This window comes from Panthera tigris, chromosome D1, assembly GCF_018350195.1.
Source record: "Panthera tigris isolate Pti1 chromosome D1, P.tigris_Pti1_mat1.1, whole genome shotgun sequence".
Classification (NCBI taxonomy): Eukaryota; Metazoa; Chordata; class Mammalia; order Carnivora; family Felidae; genus Panthera; species Panthera tigris.
This window is the reverse complement of record NC_056669.1, coordinates 86154685-86177622: the sequence shown is the minus strand read 5'-3', so window position 1 is coordinate 86177622 and position 22938 is coordinate 86154685. Positions and strand designations below refer to the sequence as shown.

Sequence of the window (22938 nt, the reverse complement as noted above, 5' to 3'; positions counted from 1 at the left end):
AGAGAGTAGGGGAGGGGCAGACAGACAGAGAGAGAGAGAGAGAGAGAGAGAATCCCAAGCAGATTTTTCACTGTCAGCTTAGAGCCTGACACAAGGCTTGAACTCATGAACCATGAGAGCATCACCTGAGCTGAAATCAAGAGTCTGACACTTATCCAACTGAGCCACCCAGGTGCCCTAGGGTAAGTTAATTTTAAAAAAATACAAAAAAATATATTGATCAAATGTATTTAGTCAAACACCTGTTTAGACATTGTTGTGAAGGTAATTTTTAGATGAGATCAGCATTTAAATCAGTAGACTTTCAGTAAAGCAGATTATCCTCCATAATGTGGGTGTTCCTATCCAAATAGTAGAAGTTCTTAAGAGGAAAAACTCATGTTCCTAAAGGAAGTCTGCTTTGAGACTGCCTTTGGTCAAGTTGAAATATCATCTCTTATTTGGGTCTTCAGCCTACTGTCCTGCCCAGAGGATTTCAGGTTTGCTGGACTCCCACTCACATGAGCCAGTTCCTTAAAATGAATTTTTTTTCTCTCTCTCTGTACATAAACATCCTACTGGCTCTGTTTCTTTAGATAATGCTTACTAATATAATACCTATCAGAATGGCTAGGATAAAAAAAATAGTGATGACACCAAACACTGGTGGGGATTTGGAGAAGCTGGATCACTGATACATTGCCAGTGAGACTGTAAAACGGTATTACCATTCTGGAAAATAGTTTGGTAGTTTCTTTCACAACTAAAAGTGGACTGTATTCATTCAGCCCAGCAATTGTTCTCTTGGACATTTATCTCTAAGAAATGAAAACTTATGTAGAAACTTGTATATGAATGTTCATGGTAGCTTTATTCATAAAAGCCCAAAGTGAAAATGACTCAGATGTCTTTCAGTGAGTGCATGGTTAAACCATAGTACGTCCATACTATGGAATATTACTCAGCAATATAAGGAGTGAACTGTTGATACAACAGCTTGGATGAACCTCAAGGTAATTATCATGAGTGAACAAAATCTAGTCTTTTTTTTTAAATTAGATGAGATTGATTGATTCATTGATTTTTCAAAGTAATCTTTACACCCAACGTAGGGCTTGAACTCACAACCCTGAGACCGAGTCACATACCCTACTGACTGAGCCAGTGAGGCACCCCTGAAAAAAATTCAATCTTAATAGGTTACGTGATGTAGGATTCCATTTTGTGTATAATGCTGTTGAAATAAACAATTATAGAAATAGAGAACAGAGTAGTGTAGTGGGTATGGAAACAAGCTGCATGAGGGAGCTACTGTTGATGGTACAGTACTATATTTTGATTGTAGTGGTAGCTACATGAAGCTATACATAAACTTGCACAGAATTATACACACACCCACACACAAATGAGTGAATGTATAGGTGGAAGAATTTTATAAGTTCTGTGTATTGTACCAAAGTCAGATATACAGTTTTTATAGTGTACTATTGGTATGCAAGATCTTAACATTGGAAGAGGCTGAGTGGTGTATGGACACCCTGTACATTTCTTTCCAACTACCTGTGAATTGATATTTATTATTATGAAAAGTTGAAAAGAGAAGTTTCTTGTAGCCTGACTCATACTGAGAAAGATATTTAAGTCTTGGCTTTTAGTAAAAGGCAGTTACTTCATTCTTTTTCTTTCAACTCTGTAGGGTTTAAAGATTGAAATACTATTAGTATTCATAGCATCCTTACAAAATGCGATATATCAAGGCAAAGTTAGGAAGCACATGGTCTGGCAGCCTTGGTATGAAGCAGTTACTGAAGGGTCACACCTTGCCTGCAATTTAGGAATCCAGCTTTTAAGATGTGGTGTTTAGGGGAAGAAAATTTAGTTTGTGCAGGTACTAAGGTAACAAAAAGCCTCAGCCACAGAAACTATGGATGCATCACAAAACACAAGTGGTGTCAAGATTAGAATAGTATTGATGACAAAACTGTTATTCAGTGCTAAACCTGAAGTATTATGGGATACAGGTGGTTATATCTTTATGGTAAATGTACTTTTACTTGAAAAACCTAGATAAATGATTTTTTTCAGTTAAAACCTTTTTATATTACAGGAAGTAAATGTTAATATGGAGAATCATTTTAAGACTGATTCATCATCCTCTACCTTTGCTCTTCAAAGTTCTTCAGAGACCATGTTTTCTATTCAGCTACTAGATTTCAAAACAAGTTTGCTGGAAGCATTAGAAGAATTACGTATGAGAAGGGTAAGCTCATTTTTATAATGCTTTAAAATTTTTTTTATTATTTATATTTTAGTTAATATACAGTACACTATTGGTTTCAGAAGTAGGATTGAGGCTCCTGGGTGGCTCAGTTGGTTAAGCATCTGACTCTTGATTTCTTCTTAGGTCATGATCTTACGGTTCTTTTTTTAAAGTTTACTTATTTATTTTGAGAGAGAAAGAGTGAGCACACGCACAATCATGGGAGGGACAGAGGGAGGGAGATAGAATCCCAAGCAGGCTCTGCACTCGCAGTGCAGAGCCCAGTGTGGGGTTCGAACTAATGAACTGTGAGATCATGACTTGAGCCAAAATCAAGAGTTGGACCCTTAACCAACTGAGCCACCCAGGCACCCCAAGATCTCACAATACAGCTCATGAAGATATTGGCAAAAGACATATCTGATAAAGGGTTAGTATCCAAAATTTATAAAGATCTTACCAAACTTAACACCTGAAAAACAAACAACCCTGTCAAGAAATGGGCAGAAGACATGAATAAATACTTTTCCAAAGAAGACATCAGATGTCTACCAGACACATGAAAAGATGTTCAACATTAGTCCTCATTAGGGAAATACAAATCAAAACCATGATGAGCTACCGCTGCACACCTGCCAGAATGGCTAAAATTAACAACACAAGAAACAACAGGTGCTGGCAAGGATGTGGAGAAAGGGGAACCCTCTTGCACTGCTGGTGGGAATGGAAACTTGTGAAGTCACTCTGGAGAACAGTATGGAGGTTCCTCAAAAAACTAAAAATAGAACTACTCTAGGATCCAGCAATTGCACTAGTAGGTATTTACCCAAAGGGTACAGGAGTGCTGTTTCCAAGGGACACATGCATATCTGCATAAAATTGTAAAAGATGTTTGGTTTCAGCAGATATGTATTGTTCAAAACTCCTTAAAAGCATTACATTTCTGAGACTCTTTGTGTCTAAATTTGAAGCATATGTTGTTAACTCTCTGTAAGATAGATTGGAGTTGGTACAATTTTGGAGAGAAGAAAATAAATTATAAAATTATTATAATCTAGGGATGAGGTCATTAGGATTTATATATAACTGTGAAGATAGAAGAGGAGAGATAGGAAGGAGAATCAATAGAATTTGGTGATTTCTTGGAAATGAGCTGTGAGAAAAGATCTGAAACAACATTTTTATTATGTGAACTTTGTTCTAGGATTTAAAAATATTGAAATTTGTTATATTAAGAAAATTTAATTACCATGATCATCCTATATAAAAGCTATTTATTATCTGTATAACAAAAGCCTATTTAATAAAGAAGAAATCCTGCTTAAAAAGGGTGTGTTGGATAAGCATTAAAAAGTGATTTTTGTAAAAATAGCTTAAAGTGGTATCTTTTCTAAGTTAAAGCAACTCTAGGTAACAATTTAAAACCTCATATTCATGATTTACTATGTTCTAAGCATTATATTTGGTCTGTTTCTATTTCCATTTAAAAAAAAATAAACTTCCCTTAAAAATCTTTTGAAAATTTCAGGGTAGCAATAGAAATGGTGTTTTTAATAGCTAAATGCAGAACTAGATACTACTTTAAAAAAATGTTTTATTTATTTTTGAGAGAGAGGGTGGGGGGGAGGGTCAGAGATGGGGACAGAGGATCCAAAGCAGGCTCCATGCTGATAGCAGTGAGCCTGATGCGGGACTCAAACTCAGGAACCATGACAGCATGGAGCCTGATGTGGGGCTCTAACTCAGGAACCGTTAAGGTCATGACCTGAGCCAAAGTTGATGCTCAACCAACTGAGCCACCTAGGCACCCCAGTAAATACGACTTTTAATAACATTCTTTATTGAAAGAACTTTATTTGTAAGAAGGGGAAAAATTCCTCCTTTTTATTGGAAGAAGATACATGTTGATTTAGTATGGTGGCAACACTTTATCCCTATTGCTGGATTTTAACTTTTCCCTCATATTTTATTAGGAAAATTTCAAAAATACATAAATGGTGAAAGAATTGCATAGTAAACACCCATATACCCACCATGGTAGGTAGAATAATGGTATCCCACTGATGTCCACATCCTAATCCTGAGAACCTTTGAATATGTGACCTTACATGGCAAAAGGGATTTTGCAGATGTGATAAAATTATGAATTTTGAGATGGAGGGATTGCGCTAGATTATTCAGGTGGACCCAATGTCTTCACAAAGGTTTAGAATAAGAAGCAGGATAATCAATATCAGAGAAAAAAATGTGATGACAGAAGTAGGGACATGGTCAGAAAGAGATTTGAAGGTGTTATGCCGCTGCTTTGGAAGATGGCAGAAGGAAGCCATGAGTCAAGGAATGCAGGTGGAAGCTGGAAGGGGCAAGGAATTTTTCTGTGGAGACTTCAGAAGCTCTGCAGTCCAGACAACATCTTGATTTTAGTTAAGAACATATCAGACTTCTGATTTCCCAAACTGTAATAGAATAAATATGCGCTGTTTTAAGCCAAAAAATATGCTGTAGTTTGTTACAGCAGTAATGGGAATCTAATACACTCACTGCCCAGATTCTACTCTTGGTCTCATATATATTCTTCTATCATTGGTCTTATTTTTTTGATGCATTTCCATGTAAGTTTGAAATGAGTATACTTTAGTATGTATATCATTAACTGAAGTTCAGCATTTATGTATTTTTCTTTTAATATAAAGTGTATATACAGTTGACCCTTGAACATGGGTTTGAACTGCACAAGTACACTTATATGCAGTTTCTTTTTCAATAAATACAGTACAATGCTGTAAACATATTTGTCTTATAAATTTCTTAACATTTTTTTCTCTAGCTAACTATTGGAAGAATACAGTATATAATACATGTAACAAACAAAATATGTGTTAATAAAGTGTTTATGTTATTGGTAAGGCTTTTGGTCAGTAGTAGACTATCAGTAGTCGTTTTGGGGTAGTGGAAAGTTATATGTAGATTTTCAACTGTGCTGGGGGTTGGTGCCCCTAACCTTCATGTTCAAAGGTCAACTGTGCAATGAAGTGTATAGTGCTTAACTGCACCATTTCATGAGTTTTAACAAATGTCATCTGATTCTTTGTCAAGATATAGAACATTACTAACTCCCCCAGAAAGTTGCTTCATGTCCTTTGTCACTTATTCCTCATCCTTATCCATTCAGAGTCAACTGTTGTTCCAGTTTTTTCCACCATGGATTAGTTTATCTCTGTTCCAGAAATTCATGTAAAAGGAATCATTATAATGTATGTTCTTATGTATAAGGCTTATTTTATGCAGTATAATATTTTATTTATTTTATTTTTATTCACAGTATATTTTAAAGATGAATTTGTGTTGTACATATCAGTAGATTTTCCTTTTTATAGCAGAATACTATTCCGTTGTATAAATGTAATACAGTTGGTCCATCTGTTGATGGTTACTTAGGTGGTTACTAGTTGTTGGCTATTATGAATAAAGCTATGGGAATATTTTGTACAAAATGTTGGGAGGCATGTATGACATACTAAGCAAGAGATCTTATTTGGGAACTATTTATGGGATGTTGATTACCTCACATGCCCTCTCTGCTCTCTTCAGTCTTTATTGAAAAATTTTAATATTTCCCCATGGTAGTCTGAAGAAATATTTTTGTTTAGCATTTTAAAAAGAAAGCAAAAAATATGCAACTAAAGGTAATAATTGTATTTAATTTGTAAAGCTAAAAAAGGGAGAACTAAAATACTGAACTACAATTATTAATGCGCTTGGATGGAATTGATTGTTAGGTCCTTGTATTGTTTAGGAAATAAGACATTGACCAGCTGTAGACTTTGTTTAGTTATGTAGGCATATTAAAGTTTTCAGGATAATCAGCAAATCAATAGAAATAGGGTTTGTATCATCCCAAATAGTAGAGAGAAAATATGCAATCATAAATTATCTTCAGTTTGATATTGCAAATAGCTGTAAAGAAAGAATAATTTTAGGTTTTAGCTGTCTCTGAAGCTTTATCCTGGTAAAAATGTTGATGCTGTCTTCTGTGTATTCCAGAAACTGGCCCAGCTAATCTACATTTTTCTAATTAGTTTTAATACTGACAGGTCTGTTAATAGTAAACTCAAGGCTTTCTTTTCTCTTTCCTTTCTCCCTCAAATGTCTTTATTTTGCCATGGATTTGTAGATTGCCATTTATGTTCTGTCAGTATTTTAAAGAGATTATTGAATTCTTTTGTCGTAGTTGAGAAAGTTGATGTTCATTTAATTGCCTCTCTGTTTCTTTCTATTTGCTCATTAGAGCTTCTTTTCCCCTTATTTGGCTCCAGTTTTAATGAGTCTAGGTGAGAATTTATTTACATTTTGTGAGACTCATTTTGGTTCCTGAATCTTAGGAAAATTTTCACCCATGATCTTTTTGAGTACTGACTCTCCCCTATCTTCTGTTGTCTTCTTCTGGAACTCCCATTAGATAGCATACTGGACCACATCATTTTATCTTTTATGATTCTTAACTCTTTTATATTTTTTATCTATTTGCCTCTCTATTGCATTCTGTGTAATTCATTTTGTTGTTTCCTAATTATCTCTTCAGATGTTTTTACTTGCTAGCTAATTGCTTAGAGTTTTAAATTTCAATAACTATATTTTTCATTTCTGTGGTTCCTTCAAAGAATCTGCTATGGGAGCCTGGGTGTTCAGTTGGTTGAACGTCTGACGTCTGCTTAGGTCATGGTCTCATGGCTTGTGGGCTTGAGCTCTATGTCAGGCTCTGTGCTGATAGCTCAGAGCCTAGAGCCTGCTTCAGATTCTGTGTCTCCATCTCTCTCTGCCCCTACCCCCACTCTCAAAAATAAACAAACATTAAAAAAAAAAAAAGAATCTGCTATGGTCTGAATATTTGTGTCCTCCAAAATTCAAATGTTGAAACCTAATGTCCAGTATGAGGGTATTAGGAAGTAGGGTCTTTGTGAGGTGATTAAGTCAGGAGGGATAGAGCCTTCATAAATGGGGCTAGTGCCCTAACAGAGTTCCCTAGCCCCTTATACAATGTGAGGTTATGAACAGGGGAGCACCTCTCATCAGAAACAGAACCTGATCATGTGGGCACCCGGATCTCAGACTTCTAGGTTCCAGTACTGTGAGAAATAAATTTCTGTTTTTTATAAGCACCCAGTCTGTGGTATTTTGTTTTAGCAGATTGAACAGATAAAGATAGCATCTAAAAATTTAAAGGAATGTCAATCAAAACCCAGTGGGATGTTTTTCAGAATTTGACAGGATGATTCTAAAGTTATATACATAAGAAAAATGTATGATTATGTATGTAGATCATTGCCTTGTACACCTTAAGCTGATACATCATTATATGTCAGTTATATCTCAATGAAACTGGAAAAATAAAAAAGTATGAGTATAGACAAGAACCTTTTCAAAAGATAAGAATGAAGTGCTACTTGCTTTATTAGATATTTAAAACATGCTCTACTATAATAATTAAAAATGTGATGCTGTTGTAGGAATAAGTAAATCAGTTAAAGAATAAATCAAGTGGGAGAAAAGAAGGATAGTCAGTCAATAAATGACATTTGGATAATTCATAATACTTCACATGCAAAAATAACTTTTAGGAGAAAAAGTAAAATGCCAAGAAAAGTATATATATGCTAGAAAATATAAGACATAAATTTTGTAGTCTAAGGAATAGAGATTAGCTTACCTGAGAGAAAAAATGGCTAGATATGATGACATACAAATTATTAGCTTCTATGGGATAAAATCTGCCATAAACAAAGTTTAAAAACCAGTGGTTGAGACAAGATATTAGCATCATGCAAAATTGAAGAAAGGATCAATATCTTACTTACAAACATACAAATCAAAAATACCACAATAGAAAAATAAAAAGTGAAAACATAAATAATCATAAAATATACAAAAATATGCTTCACTTTACTATTAATAAAATAAATGCAAATTCGTGAAAACACATAAAAAAGATGAACAATCCCCAGTGTTGGCAAGATTTTTTAGGAGTATTATTCTATCCTTTCTTTACTGATGTGAATTAGTACATATGATAAATAGAAATTAACTTCTCTCTAAATTTAAAATGTAGAATTTCCTGATTGTTAAGTATGAAGAATTTATACTTTTATCTAGGATAATATCTTGTGTGGGCTTAATTGGGTAAAGATTTTTACAATGATAATATCCTATAGTGTTTTAATGGGAAAAATTATAAACAGTATAAATGTCTAGTAACAGAGGGTAAATAAGTGATACTATTACATTAGTGACTTTCAATAAATGATACTTCTTGGTATTCATACCCTTGAGTAGATTACTCCCATATTATCTTAGTCCTGGTCATGTGACTTGCTTTGGCAAACGATACATTCATAAGCATGAAACAAACCAGAGACTCGATGAGTACATTAGAGCTTGTTCTCTTGGAAGATACCCTTTTGGAAGTCAGTTGCCATGCCGTAAACTCAGAACAGATTATTTAATGATGGAAGGTACATGAGGAGAGACACTGGAGTGGGACAACATTATGATCATTGCAGCCCCAGCCAAGCTACCAGGTGAATGCCTCTGCATGAGTAACCTGATCCATATTACGTGAAGCGGAAGAACTGTCTGAGCTCAGTCAATGTATAGAATTGTGAGGCTTAATAAATTGTTATTTAAAAAATTTTTTTAAGTTGATGTATTAATTTTGCGATTGAGAGAGAGAATGAGTGAGCAGGGGAGGGGCAGAAAGGGAGGGAGCAAGAATCCCAAGCAGGCTCTGTACCATGAGCACGGAGCCCGATGTAGGGCTTGAACTCACAAACTGCAAGATGATGACCTGAGCCAGAACCAAGAGTCAGATGCTTAACTGAGCCACCCAGGCACCCCAATAAATTGTTATTTTAAATCACTAGGTTTTAGGGTTTGATATGCAGAATTAGTGACTGAATCAGATATGTAGAATATTATGTAGCTCTTAAAAAGAGTAAGGGAGGTACATATGCACTAACATGGGAGATGTAGATGGTACATGGTAGTGTATGTAGGACCATAAAAATGACTCTGCAAGCAAAAATTTTTTCTTAAAAAAAAATTAAAATTTGTGATTGTTCTGTGACTTAAAAATATTTTTGGAAACATTATATACTCTCTTCTATTATAAAGAAAAATGAAAAAAATATTTAGTATACTATAATTTAAAACATTAGATACATTGAGGATTAAAGTGTTTTATTTCTTTGTGAAAAACTGATCATGATAACTTGGACAGTGCTTACCTTATTGCTGTGTCACTCACAATATGGAGTTAGCATTATTTCTCTGCCTTTGCAAATTATAATACTCCTGTTCAGGTTTGGATCAGCTTCCCATCTTTTACCTTTTGCATTTATAACATTGTCACATATCTTTGAGAACTCCTTCAATGTGCTATTTTTGCTGGCATTACTAATTCTGGGACATCTTCATCCTTTTTATCACACTCAGTTCCCTTCCACAGTCAATTTTCATTTATGTTTTTTTTTTTTTTTTTTAATTTTTTTTTTCAACGTTTTTTATTTATTTTTGGGACAGAGAGAGACAGAGCATGAACGGGGGAGGGGCAGAGAGAGAGGGAGACACAGAATCGGAAACAGGCTCCAGGCTCCGAGCCATCGGCCCAGAGCCTGACGCGGGGCTCGAACTCACGGACCGCGAGATCGTGACCTGGCTGAAGTCGGAGGCTTAACCGACTGCGCCACCCAGGCGCCCCAATTTTCATTTATGTTGATATGTCTATCTTTGTTCCTCTGGCTTCGTTTCTAGGGTCTCTCAAATGGCAGTAGTGTTAACATTATTATGGTCAGCTATTCTCCTTCTCCTCCTCCTCCTCCTCCCCCTTCTCTTCCTCCTCCTCCCCCTCCTCTTCCTCCTCCTCCTCCTCCTCCTCCTCCTCCTCCTTCAATTCCTCCTTGTCCTCCCCCTCCTCTTATAGCAATCTGATTTTTATTCCAGTATTTAGAATGTATAATATATATATTTGAATGCATATGCAATGATGTATGAAATAATTTTATTAAAAAAAGCTTTCCAGAGGAACATATTTAAACTTAAGAAAAATTCCACAAACGGTTGACACATATTCTACATTTAAATTTGAATATTTTTTCACATGAAATAATTACAGCTAATCATTCAGTAAAATATAAAAGCACAAAAATGGAATTCAGCTCAGGTATCTATCAGATAGTCTTTCTCAATAAGACTGAAGTCAAAGTAAAAATAGAGAGGTATATGATCGTATTGAATTTTGTGTCTACCAAAATGAAAGGAGCACGAAAATAGTATTGCAAACTGGCCAATTGACCATAGAGATTTTCTAAAGGTACATATATAGTACCATAAAATTTCACCTTTCCATGGAGAAATAAAAGATAAATAAAATGTTAATTTTTAAAAATGTTTTAAACTGCTTTTTTTGGAGAATATTACTGGGTTGACAAATCTAATTTTATTTTGAAAAATTAGCGAGAAATGAACATTCACAACCCAAATGAAAAGTATTAAGAATAAACTCTATGAAACCAAAGTAGTCTTACATAACCAAAGGTTAATAATTAATATATAAGCTATCACTGCAGTCAGAATTAACTTATGTGTATTTTCCCCACTTCTACTTCATGTTTCTCTTTCAGAGTATTCTCTTCTATTGAAAGTATTAAGTGTGAATTTTACAGTATGTTTTAAAAATCTAAAACATACCATATTATATTTTTGCTCAAATTATAATAAAACTTACAGGGTAATATGAATCACATTCCTTTATTAGATATGTAACTATATTATAATTGTAAGTTTATTAATATATCCCATTGATGGACTGACAATGTAGCTATTCTGTAACTCCATTTATATTTTATTTGAATTTTACTTCCAAGGTTATTTTTTCTTTTTCTGCACTTCCATTTTTTTGGCTAATTCCCTTTTTGGATTATCTGTTTTTATAAAATGTTATGTGGATTTATCACTAGGAGACAAGAAAGGAAAACACCTTACATGCTTTACTGTCTTGGCATAGACTGACTAACAGACACACATGACTAGTCATTGACAGACTGTGAGATAAGTGACATGATTGATCACGGATCATGATCTGTTATTTAGAAGCAGTTTGTGGATTGAAGAGTTAGCAGTGAAGTTTGTGCAATTACTCACAGTCTTGTTCAACTGAAATTTGAACCATGTTGCTGGGGAACTGATGGTGTTTGACCAAATAAGGCAACTGAAATTTGTGTGTATTGGAATTTTGAGGGCTGCTTGTATATCATTAAGTGAAAAATGCAAGTTGTTTTTTTAAAAATAAAAGTAAATGTATAGTCACAGAAAGCAGTTCTGGAAGGATATATATTTAACCATTAACTATGGTTATTTCAGAAGAGTAAAAGTTCTTTATAGTGTTCTTGTACCCATTGTGTAATTTGAGGCTGTTTTACAGTAAAAGATATAACATCATAGGGGTGCCTGGGTGGCTCAGTTGGTTAACCCAACTTCAGCTCGGGTCATGATCTCATGGTATGTGAGTTCAAATCCCGCGTCGGGCTCTCTGCTGATAGCTCAGAGCCTGGAGCCTGCTTCAGGTTCTGTGTCTCCCTCTCTGTCTACTTCTCCTCCACTCACACACTCTCCCTCTCTCTCAAAAATAAATAAACATTAAATTTTTTTTTTTTATCAGGGCGCCTGGGTAGCTCAGTCAGTTGAGCGTCTGACTTCGGTTCAAGTCATGATTTCATAGTTTGTGAGTTCGAGCCCCATGTCAGGCTCTGTGCTGACAGCTCAGAGCCTGGAGTCTGCTTCGGATTCTGTGTCCCTCTCTCACTGTGCCCCTCCCTCGCTCATGCTCTCTCTCTCTCTCTCAAGAATAAATAAAACATTAAAAATTTTTTAAATAAATAAAAAAATAAAATTTTTTATCATTATATAAAGTATTTGGCATGCCATGAGATAGTATGTTATCTTTTAACACCAATATAAAAACCAGACAATAAAAAACAATATGTGATTTGGATATTAGAATTTAAATAGAAAATGGGCATTTTAAATAGAAAAGGAAATTTATATTATAATTAATACATTGAAGAAATTAGAATTGAGAAAAAAAGGTAAGAGATGGAGAATTTTATCTGAGGCTTGAAATCTTAAAAAAAAATAATCAAATGGAAATTCTGTAAGTAAAATATACAATACTCCAAATTAAGAACCCCATAGATTTAACAGCTCCTTAGACACAGCAGAAGAGAAGATTAGAGAACTGGATGATAGTAGATAATAGTAAAATGCCACCTGCAGATTTAGAAAACTCTGTAAAACCCAAGTGTGATGAATACAAAGGAAATCACTCCCAGATGTTTCATAGGACTACTGAAAAACCAAATGGAAAATCTTAAAGGCAGCCCAAAGTGGTAAAATATCCATTAGTTTCAAAGGCACAGTAATACAATTGGTAGTGGACTTCTCAATAAAAATCATTCTGCCCAAAAGACAAATGAGAATTTAAAGTGCTAAAAGAATACCTAACAATGTAGAATTCTATTCTTCCAAAATATCTTCAAAATGAAAGTGTGAATCTTAAGTGAATTACATTTTAAATGATTTTTTTCTAAGTGGAAGAAGCCAGATTCAAGAAGCTGTTGTATTATCCAGTGCATTTATATGACATTCTGGAAGAGACAAAACTATAGGGATGAAAACAAATCAGTGGTTACCGGGTGTTGATAGGGATTGACTATAAATGGAATGCATAAGAGAAGAGAAGTGATAGACCATTCTGTATGGTAAAGTGGTGGTGGAAACATTACTCCACACATCTGTCAAAACCTGTAAAACTAACACCGCAAACAGTGATACTATACAGTATGCATAAATACTATACAGTATGCAAAAATTCAGTCAGGATTCAGAAGAATTCCAAGATGGAATGCAGACTGTGAAAATATATGTAACTGTTTCACTAACATATGACATCACTTCAGGGAAAGAAATGGGTGAGAAAAGAAGTTGACTTAAGTAACTTTGAGAAACTGTATTTTGACTAGATACTATAAGGATAAAACCAAAAAGGTACATAAACACTGTCTCTAGTTGGTAAATTTGTTTTTTGTGGGAGTAAGACTGAAACTACAGGTATGCTAGGGTTGAACAAATTGGCAAACTGTAATGAGGGCTAGGTAGAATGTTTTTCTCTGTTGAAGAAGTTACACATAAGCAAGAGGAGAGGCTAGAATGAGCTCTGTGGTGCTAGATTAGAGTTGGAGGTCTCACTATGAACTTATGATTTCATTATATGCAGATAGAAACATACAGAATTATAGACATACATATGTACATGGGTTAGTATATTCTGCTGGAAAGGCCTAAAAATAGTGACAGCTCAGTATCAGCAACTATATATAGTGCCCGGATCTTGGTTCTAAATATCATTAATAAAAGCAACCAGGACTTCTTGGAGAAATGGTTATTCTAGGGTTGGGCATCTTGTAGTGCTGCAAAGTATGAAATAACATGTCAGAAGGATACAGAGGCCAGCCTGAAAGAGCTCCCCATGGACAAAGCTGGAACAATTTGGGCAATGAAATAAATAAGAATAGTATTGGATTATAACCCAAAGAATAAACTAAATATCCATTATTTCCTACGAATAGAAATAAATGATTGAAATAAATGGGGGAGACAATAAATCTTCTTTACGGGAGATTACAATTAACGTAGGAGAAAGGAGAGAGATAGAAAATTGCCCTTAGAACATTACAGTAATAGCGGCACCTGGGTGGCTTAGTCGGTTAGGCATCCGACTTCAGCTCACAGTTCCTGAATTCAAGCCCCACATGGAGATCACTGCTGTTAGCACAAAGCCATCTTTGGATCCTCTGTCCCCCTCTCTTTCTGCCCCTCCCTCTCTTTCTCTCTCTCTCTCTCACAAAAGTAAGTAAACAATAAAAAAATAAGAAAAAGAACATTACAGTAATAATTGCTGCAGGCAGGATCCACTGATGAAGGCTAAAATTAGTGGATGAAACTTATAGGTGAAACAGAATAGTTGTGTAGTCACACAATATCTTCCCCAAATGATTTGGTAAGTTAACTGTTTTTTTTTCCCCAAGGTTTTATTTATTTTTTAGAGAGAGAGAGAGAGAGAAAAGGAGGGGCAGAGAGAGAGGGGGGCAGAGGATCCAAAGCGGGCTTTGTGCTGACAGCAGCCTTCTCCATGCAGGGCTTGAACTCAGGAACTGTGAGATCATGACCTGAGCTGAACGCTCAACCAATTGAGCCACCCAGGTGTCCCTACTGTTTTTTTTTTTTTACTTTTTTTTAAATTGAAGTATAATTAACATACAATGTTATATTGGTTTCAGGTATACAATATACTGATTCAACAGTCTTGTATGTTACTCATTGCTCACCACAATCAAGTGTTGTCCCCATCTGTCATCATACTATGTTATTACAACATTGTTGACTATCTTCCTCATGCTATACTTTTCATCTTCATGACTTATTTTATACCTGGAAGTTTAATACATCTTAATTCCCTTTATCTATTTCATCTATCCCTCCACCCATTTCCCCTGTGGAAAACACCAGTTTGTTCTCTGTATTTAAGAGTCTATTTGTTTGTTTCTTTGTTCATTTGTTTTGTTTTTTAGATTCCACATATAACTGAAATTCTATGGTACTTGTCTTTTGGTATCTGAATTACTTCACTTAGCATAATACCCTCAAACCCATTCACGCGGTCCCAAATGATCTCATTCTTTTTTTTATGGCTGAGTAGTAGTCTATTGTATATTCATATCAAATCTTTATTTTTTCATTTTTATTTATTTATTTTTTAAATTTACATCTAAGCATATAATGCAACAAAGATTTCAGGAGTAGATTCCTTAATTCCCTTTACCCATTTAACCCATCCACCCTCCCACAACCCCTCCAGTAACCCTCTGTTCTCCATATTTAAGAGTCTCTTATGTTTTGTCCCCCTCCATGTTTTTATATTATTTTTGCTTCCCTTCCCTTATGTTCATCTGTTTTGTGTCTTAAAGTCCTCATATGAGTGAAGTCATATGATATCTGTCTTTCTCTGACTAATTTTGCTTAGTATAATACCCTCTAGTTCCATCTACGTAGTTGCAAATGGCAAGATTTCATTCTTTTTGGTTGCCGAGTAATACTCCATTATACACACACACACACACACACACACACACACACACACACACACACCACATCTTCTTTATCCATTCATCCATTCATACGTTCATCCATCGATGGACATTTGGGCTCTTTCCATACTTTGACTATTGTTGATAGTGCTGCTGTAAACACATGGTGCATGTGCCCCTTTGAAACAGCATACCTGTACCCTTGGATAAATACCTACTAGTGCAATTGCTGGGTTGTAAGGTAGTTCTATTTTTAATTTTTTGAGGAACCTCCATACTGTTTTCCAGAGTGGCTGTACCAGTTTGCAAAAGTGCAAAAGTGTTTCTCTTTCTCTGCATACTGGACAACATCTGTTGTTGCCTGAGTTGTTAATGTTAGCCATTCTGACCACGTGAGGTGGTATCTCATTGTGGTTTTGATTTGTGTTTCCCTGATGAAGAGTGATGTTGTGCATTTTTTCATGTGTTGGTTGGCCATCTGGATGTCTTCTTTGGAGAAGTGGCTGTTCATGTCTTTTGCCCATTTCTTCATTGGATGATTTGTTTTTTGGGTGTTGAGTTTGGTAAGTTCTTTATAGATTTTGGATACTAACCCTTTATCTGACATGTCATTTGCAAATACCTTTTCCCATTCTCTTGGTTGCCTTTTAGTTTTGCTGATTGTTTCCTTCGCTGTGCAGAACTTTTTATTCTGATGAGGTCCCAATAGTTCACTTTTGCTTTTGTTTCCCTTACCTCTGGAGATGTGTTGAGTAATAAGTTGCTGCTTTCTTTATTTATTTTTTAATTTTTTTTTTTTTACATCTTCTTTATCTTCCTATTAGTGGACACTTGGGTTGCTTCTATATCTTGGCTATTGTAAATATAGTGGTGCATCTGTCTTTTTGAATTAGTGTTTTTTTTTTCCTTTGGGTAAGTACCCAGTAATAGAATTACTAGATCTTATGGTATTTCTATTTTTAATTTTTTGAGGAATCTCCATACTGTTTACCATAGTGGCTGCACCAATTTACATTCCCACCAACAGTGCACAAGGGTTCCTTTTTCTCCACATCCTCACCAGTACTTGTTATTTCTTGTCTTTTTGATCCTAGGCATTCTGACGAGTGTAGGGTGATGTCTCATTGTGGTTTTGGATTGTGTTTCTCTGATGATTAGTGATGTTGAGCAGCTTTTCATGTATCTGTTGATCATTTGCATGTCTTCTTTGGAAAAATGACTATTCAGGTCCTCTGCCCATTTTTTAGTTGAGTTATTTGTGTTCTTTTTGGCTTTGGGTTATATACATTCTTTTAAAATAAATCTATAAATATATGGATTATATATGTAATTAATGTTACACTAGTTTCAGGTGTCTAACAGTGATTTGACAAGTTTATGCTTTGCTCACTACATGTGTAGCCACTATCTGTCACTATACAACATAATATAATTATTTATATCTTTTGAATATTAACCACTTATTAGATATATTATTTGCAGATATCATTTCTCATTCAGTAGGTTGCCTTTTAATATTGTTGATTTTCCTTTACTATGCAGAAGCGTATTATTGTAGTGTAGTCTCAATAGTTTAGTTTGCTTTTTTCCCTTATCTGAGGAGACATATCTAGAAAGATGTTGCTAAGACTTATATCAAAGAGATTATTGCCTATGTTTTCTTCTAAGAGTTTTCTGGTTTCATATCTCACATTTAGGTCTTCAATCCATTTTGGGTTTATTTTTGTGTATGGTGTTAGAAAGTGGTCCAGTTTCATTCTTTTGTGTATAGTTGTCCAGTTTTCCCAGCACTATTTGCTGGAGAGACTGTCTTTTCTCTATTGTATATTCTTGCCTCTTTTGTTGTAGGAATCAAGAGTCAGGCACTCAACCGACTGAGCCACCCAGGTGCCCCCAGATATTTTCTTATAATTGATTTCTAGTTTCATAATATTATGCTCGGAAAGGATGCTTGATATGATTTCAGTCTTTTTTAAATTATTGAGACTTGTGGCATAATGTGTGACTCCCCTGCTACAGTCTTTGTTTTAAAGTCTATTTTGTCTGAGGGGCGCCTGGGTGGCTCAGTTGGTTGAACATCCGACTTTGGCCCGGGTCATGATCTCACGCTTTGTGGGTTCAAGTCCCACATCAGGCTCTGCTGACAGCTCAGAGCCTGGAGCCTGCTTCAGATTCTGTGTCTCCTTCGCTGTCTGCCCCTCCCCCACTCTGTCTTTCTGTGTCCCAAAAATAAACATTAAAAAAAGGTTTATTTTTTCTGATACAGGTATTGCTACACTGACCCTTTTTCCCCCTCCATTTGCATGTACTATGCTTTTTCAGCCCTTCACTGTTGGTCTGTATGTATCTTTAGGTCTGAAGTGAGTCTCTTTTAGGCAGCATATAAATGGGTCTTGTTTTTTAATCTGTTCGGTCACCTCTACATCTTTTGACTGGGTCATTTAGTCCAGTTACATTTAACGTAATTACTGATACTTGTCTATATATTGCTATTTTGGTCATTGTTTTCTGGTTGTTTTTTATAGTTCTTTGTTCCTTTCTTTTTCTCTTGCTCTCTTCCCATGTCATTTGATGGCTTTCTTTAGTGTTTTACTTGGATTACTTTCTTTTTGTGTGTGTGTGTGTATCTATTATAATTATAGATTTTTTGACTTGTGGTTGCCATTAAGTTCATATATAACATCTTATGTGTATAGCAGTTTACAGTAAGTTGATGGTCACTTAAGTTTGAACACACTCTAAAAGTACTAAATTCTACTACTTCCTCCACATTTTATGTATGTCATATTTTACGTCTTTTTATCCTTTGTATCCCTTTGATTTTTGTAGATATAATTGATTTTACTACTTTTGTGTTTTAACCTTCATACTAGTTTTATATGTGATTAATCCTACTACCTTATCATATGTTTGAAAATTTTTTCTTTTGTAATTTTCTTCTAAGCTATGACCTTTCTTTCCCCACTCTTAAGTACTTCTTAAACATTTCTTAGAAGGCTGGTTTCTCCTTCTATTCTGAATGACAATCTTGATGGGTAGAGAAATCTTGCTTGGAGGTTTTTTCCTTTCAGCATTTTGAATATATCATGCCAATTCCTTCTGGCCTGCTAAGTTTCTGCTAAAAAATCATTTGATAGCCTTGTGGGGTTTCTCTTTTATATATCTATTTTCTTTTCTCTTGCTGCTTTTAAAATTCTTTATCATTATCTTTTGCCATTTTAATTATTAACATATCTCTGTATGGACCTCTTTGGGTTAATCTTGTTAGAATCTGTCTGTAATTCCTGGATGTGGATGTCTGTTTCCTTCCCCAGTTCAGAAAGTTTTCAGCTATTATTTCTTCTCCTCATTCTCTCTCTTCTCTTTCTGGGATCCCTATAATGCAGATGTTCTTACACTTGATAACGTTGTGAGTTCTCTTAATCTATTCTCATTTTTTTATTTTTTCTTTTTGCTCTTCAGCCTGGTTGCTTTTTATTACCTTGTCTTCAGATTGCTGATTCTTTATTTTGCATCCTCTGATCGGTTGTTGATTCCCTGTAGTGTATTTTTTTTTATTTCAGCTACTGAATTCTTCCTCTCTGATTCTTTTTATATTTTCTCTTTATTAAAGTTCTCAGTGAGTTTATCCACTCTTTTCTCAAGTCTAATAATATCTTTAAGACCATTACTTTGAATTCTTTATCAGGGATATTGCTTATCTCAATTTCATTTAGCTCTTTTGCTGTCATTTATCCTATTCTTTCATTTGGGACATACTCTTCTGTTTCCTCATTTTGTCTAACTCTCTGTATTTGTTTCTGTGTATTAGGGGGTTCAGATACATCTCCAGGTCTTGAATTTAGTGGCCTTGTGTAGAAAAGGTCCTGTGGTACCCTCTAGCACAATGCCCACTGTTCACCAGAACAGTCATTCCTAGGGTGTTTCCTATGTGGGCTACATTTGCCCTACTGTTGTGGCTGAGTTGCATTTGTCTTTAGTCCAGTTGGCTGTAGTGACCTGTTTTGCTCACTGTGAGTACACTAGGTAGGTTCGGTTCCTGCACTGTTTTTCATTTTTTGTTTTTTTTTGTTTTTTAAGTAATTTCTATTCCCATTGTGGAGCTCAAACTCAAGACGTTGAGATCAAGAGTCAGATGCTGTACCGAGTGAACCAGCCAGGTGCTCCTGGTCCCTACACTATTGAGGGACATGTCTGAGGCTGTCCCAGGCTTGTAGGGGTGGCAGGAGCAGCGGTCAGGCTAGTTGTTGGCAATTAGTCTCTCTGCCACAGCTGTGGGCACTCAGAATGGCAGGACTTTCTCCCTGCACAGCCAGCTAAAAGGCTTAGCTGCTATAACTACAGATACAAAGGTGTGTGTAGTTGTCTTCCCATCTCTCCAGGGCAGGAGTCACTTTGGAGTGGTGCAAGTCCCTGCCAGGGCTGCTTTCAGGGTGTGGCAGGTCAGGAGCTGCTTTGGAGGGATGTCTCTTGAGTAGGGTGAGTTGGATTGGGTGAGTCCTCAGAGGAAGTGGGGGGGGGCATTCTAGCAAGATAGGTGGAGAGTGATAGTGCTGGTTTTCAAAAGTGACTGGCTATCTAGACTGAGGGAGGGAAAGGGAAATAGTGCCCATGAGCATTTTTGTTCTTGCAGAAGCTCCTGAAGATCTCTGTCCCTCAGTGTACATCCTGAGATTAGTAAATAAATCTTCTTCACTTATACGCCATGTGCTTTTTATGCTACTTCTGTGCTGTGTTTTGGGCAAGTTATTCATTACACTGGCTCTTTAAGGGTAGACACTCAGTTTCCTATTGCCCTCTGGCTTTCTTGGAGGTAAGCCTACTGATTTTAAAGTACCCAGAGTTAAGCCCCACTGATTTTAAAAGCTTCTGTAGTTAAGCACCTGCCTTGTTTTCAAAGCCAGGTGTTATGGGGACTCATCTTCCCAGTGCAGGTCCCCAGTGCTTGGGGTGCCTGGTATGAGGTCTGATCCTCTTGCTTCTCCATGCCTGTAGTGTCCCTTCCATTTGTGGTTAGTCTTGCTGAGGGTTTGTTCCCATCTGTGTCTCCACCTCTTCTACTTTTTAATGTGGCTTCTTTCTGTGATTAGCTGTGGAAGGTCTCTTCTGCCAGTCTTCAGGTTGTTTTCAGAGTTAGTTGGTCAGATGTAGTTGTTATCATTGTGTGGGTTGGGATGAAATGAGCTCAGGATCCTCCAACCTCACCATCTTCCTGATCTAACCCCTAGTGTGGTGGTTTTATACTTGTTCACAAATTGTTTGATAATTGTCCTTCAAGGAAGTGTAGTTTAATTTTCCCTGTTTTGCTTGCACTAAGTCCTAATGACTAGATGATACAAAGGGAAAATAAGTTACTGTGCAGAAACGTGACAGATACCACCTTAACTAAGTGATTAATGTCTTTAGAAATAATTCATGTGGTGTCAACAATTTGTGTGAATATCAAATATTCATGATATGATGAGAAGGAAACTTTACCTCTATACTATTCTTCCCCCAAATGTATTCTAATAATGAGAAAAATATCAGACAAACCCCATGTGTGGGACATTCTACAGGGTATCTCAATAATACTTGTCAAAGTGTCAAAGTCTTAAAAAAAAAAAAAAAAGGAACTGAGAAATTATCATAGACAAGAAAAGCTTAAGGAGACATGATGATTAAATGCAACATAGTGTCCCATATTGTCCTGGAACAATTGGTGGAAAAATGAATAAACTCTAGTGAAATCTGAATAAACTCTGTAGTCTAATTAATGGTATTGTAACAATGTTATTTTCTTACCTTTACTTATGTAAGATTTTAATGTTATGGAAGCAGGGTAAAGGGTATATATAAACTCTACTTTCTTTTTAAGTCTTCTGTAAATCTAAAATTATTTCAAAATAAAAATTTTGTAAAAAAAATTCAGACTTTGAAACACTGAAAGTCAAGAAACACTGTAGTACAAATTAAGGGTTCTTTTTTTATTTTAAAGAGATATTAAGCATGTAAGACTGTATTTGGTCATTCATTTAACATTTACTATGAATTTACTGTGCCAGGTTTTAGAGATTATAAAACCTTATAAGCAAGGAGTGCACAATATACTATATGGAGAGTATGGATAAGGACATAGCTAACTTTACTAAGTGGGTAATGAGAAAAGCGTCATGGAAGGAGTAACTCATGCAGAGATTATGAATGAGTAGGAATTTGGGGTCAGTCTTTCTAAGGGTTTATCAGTTGTGTTAGTCTTTTGAAGGAATTAAATTTTGGCATTGCTGATTTTCTCTATTCATATTTGTCTTTTATTAATATTTGCTCTTTCCTTATCTAATTTCTTTCTTTTTTTTTTTAGAGAGCGAGAGCAAGTGGGGGAGAGGGGTGGAAGGGAGAGAGAGGGAATGAATGAGTGAATGAATGAATGAATGAATGAATGAATGAATGAATAAATGAATGAATCTTAAGCAGGCTTCACATTCAGCATGGAGCCCAATGTGGGACTTGATCCCATGACCCTGGGATTACGACCTGAACTGAAGAGTTGGGCGCTCAACCTACTAAGCCACTCAGGCTTAGTGGCTCTAATTTGGTGTCTCTAGACATTAGGTGTCTCTAATTTGCTATTCTGTTTTGAACTTTTGGAGATGGATATTTAGTTAATTTAAACATTTTTTCTTTAACATAAAGCACTTAAGGCTAAAACCTTCTCTCTTGGCATATGGCTTTAGTTAAATCCCACATATTTTTATATATTTTATGTTCATTATCACTCAGTTCAAATTATTTTCTTATTTCCATTGTAATTTCTTCTTTGACTCATGATTTATTTAGAAATATACTACTTCTTTTACAAATATTTTCTTTTTTGTTAACTTTAAACAATTGATTCAAGCATAATTTTGTTATACCAGATAATATGTTCTTTATATAATCTCAGTCACTTAATATTTGTGGAGTTTTGCTTTCTAGCCAAGCATATAATCAATTTTGGTAAATATGCCAGCATAAATGAACTTGAAAACAACACATACTCTTTTTTTCTTTCATGCAGTGTTCTATGAATATGAATTTGGGCAACTTTGTCAATCTTGTTCAAATCTCCTATGTCATTATTGAGTGTTTTGTCTATATTTTTCTTTTTCCTTTTCTGTCCATGTTGCAGTCTTTTTTTTTTTTTTTTAAATGTTTTTATTTTTGAGAGAGACACAGTATGAGCGTGGGAGGGGCAGAGAGAGAGACACACACACACACAGAATCCGAAGCAGGCTCCAGGCTCTGAGCTGTCAGCACAGAGCCTGATGCAGGGCTCAAACTCATGAACCGCAAGATCACGACCTGAGCTGAAGTTGGACGCTTAACTGACTGAGCCACCCAGGTACCCTCAGTCTGGTTATTTTCTTCTGTCAATTTACTAATCTCTTCAGTTTATTTAATCTACTGATAAAGTCCGTTTATTGAGTTCTTAATTGCACTTGTATTTTTCAATTCTGAAATTTCTATTTGGTTTTTCTTTTATAA

At 35.5% G+C, this 22938-nt stretch overlaps 1 protein-coding gene across 2 annotated transcripts in view; it reads left to right on the top strand.

The window, feature by feature from the left end:
- Positions 1-22938, top strand: part of CCDC73 (coiled-coil domain containing 73) — a 157352-nt gene that overhangs the window by 29706 nt on the left and 104708 nt on the right. For both annotated transcript variants that reach the window (XM_007082027.3, XM_042957947.1), the window contains exon 2: positions 2087-2239. In XM_007082027.3, coding sequence (XP_007082089.2) covers positions 2102-2239 — 138 coding nt within the window. In that variant the 5' untranslated portion in view covers positions 2087-2101. The remainder of the gene's footprint in view (positions 1-2086; positions 2240-22938) is intronic.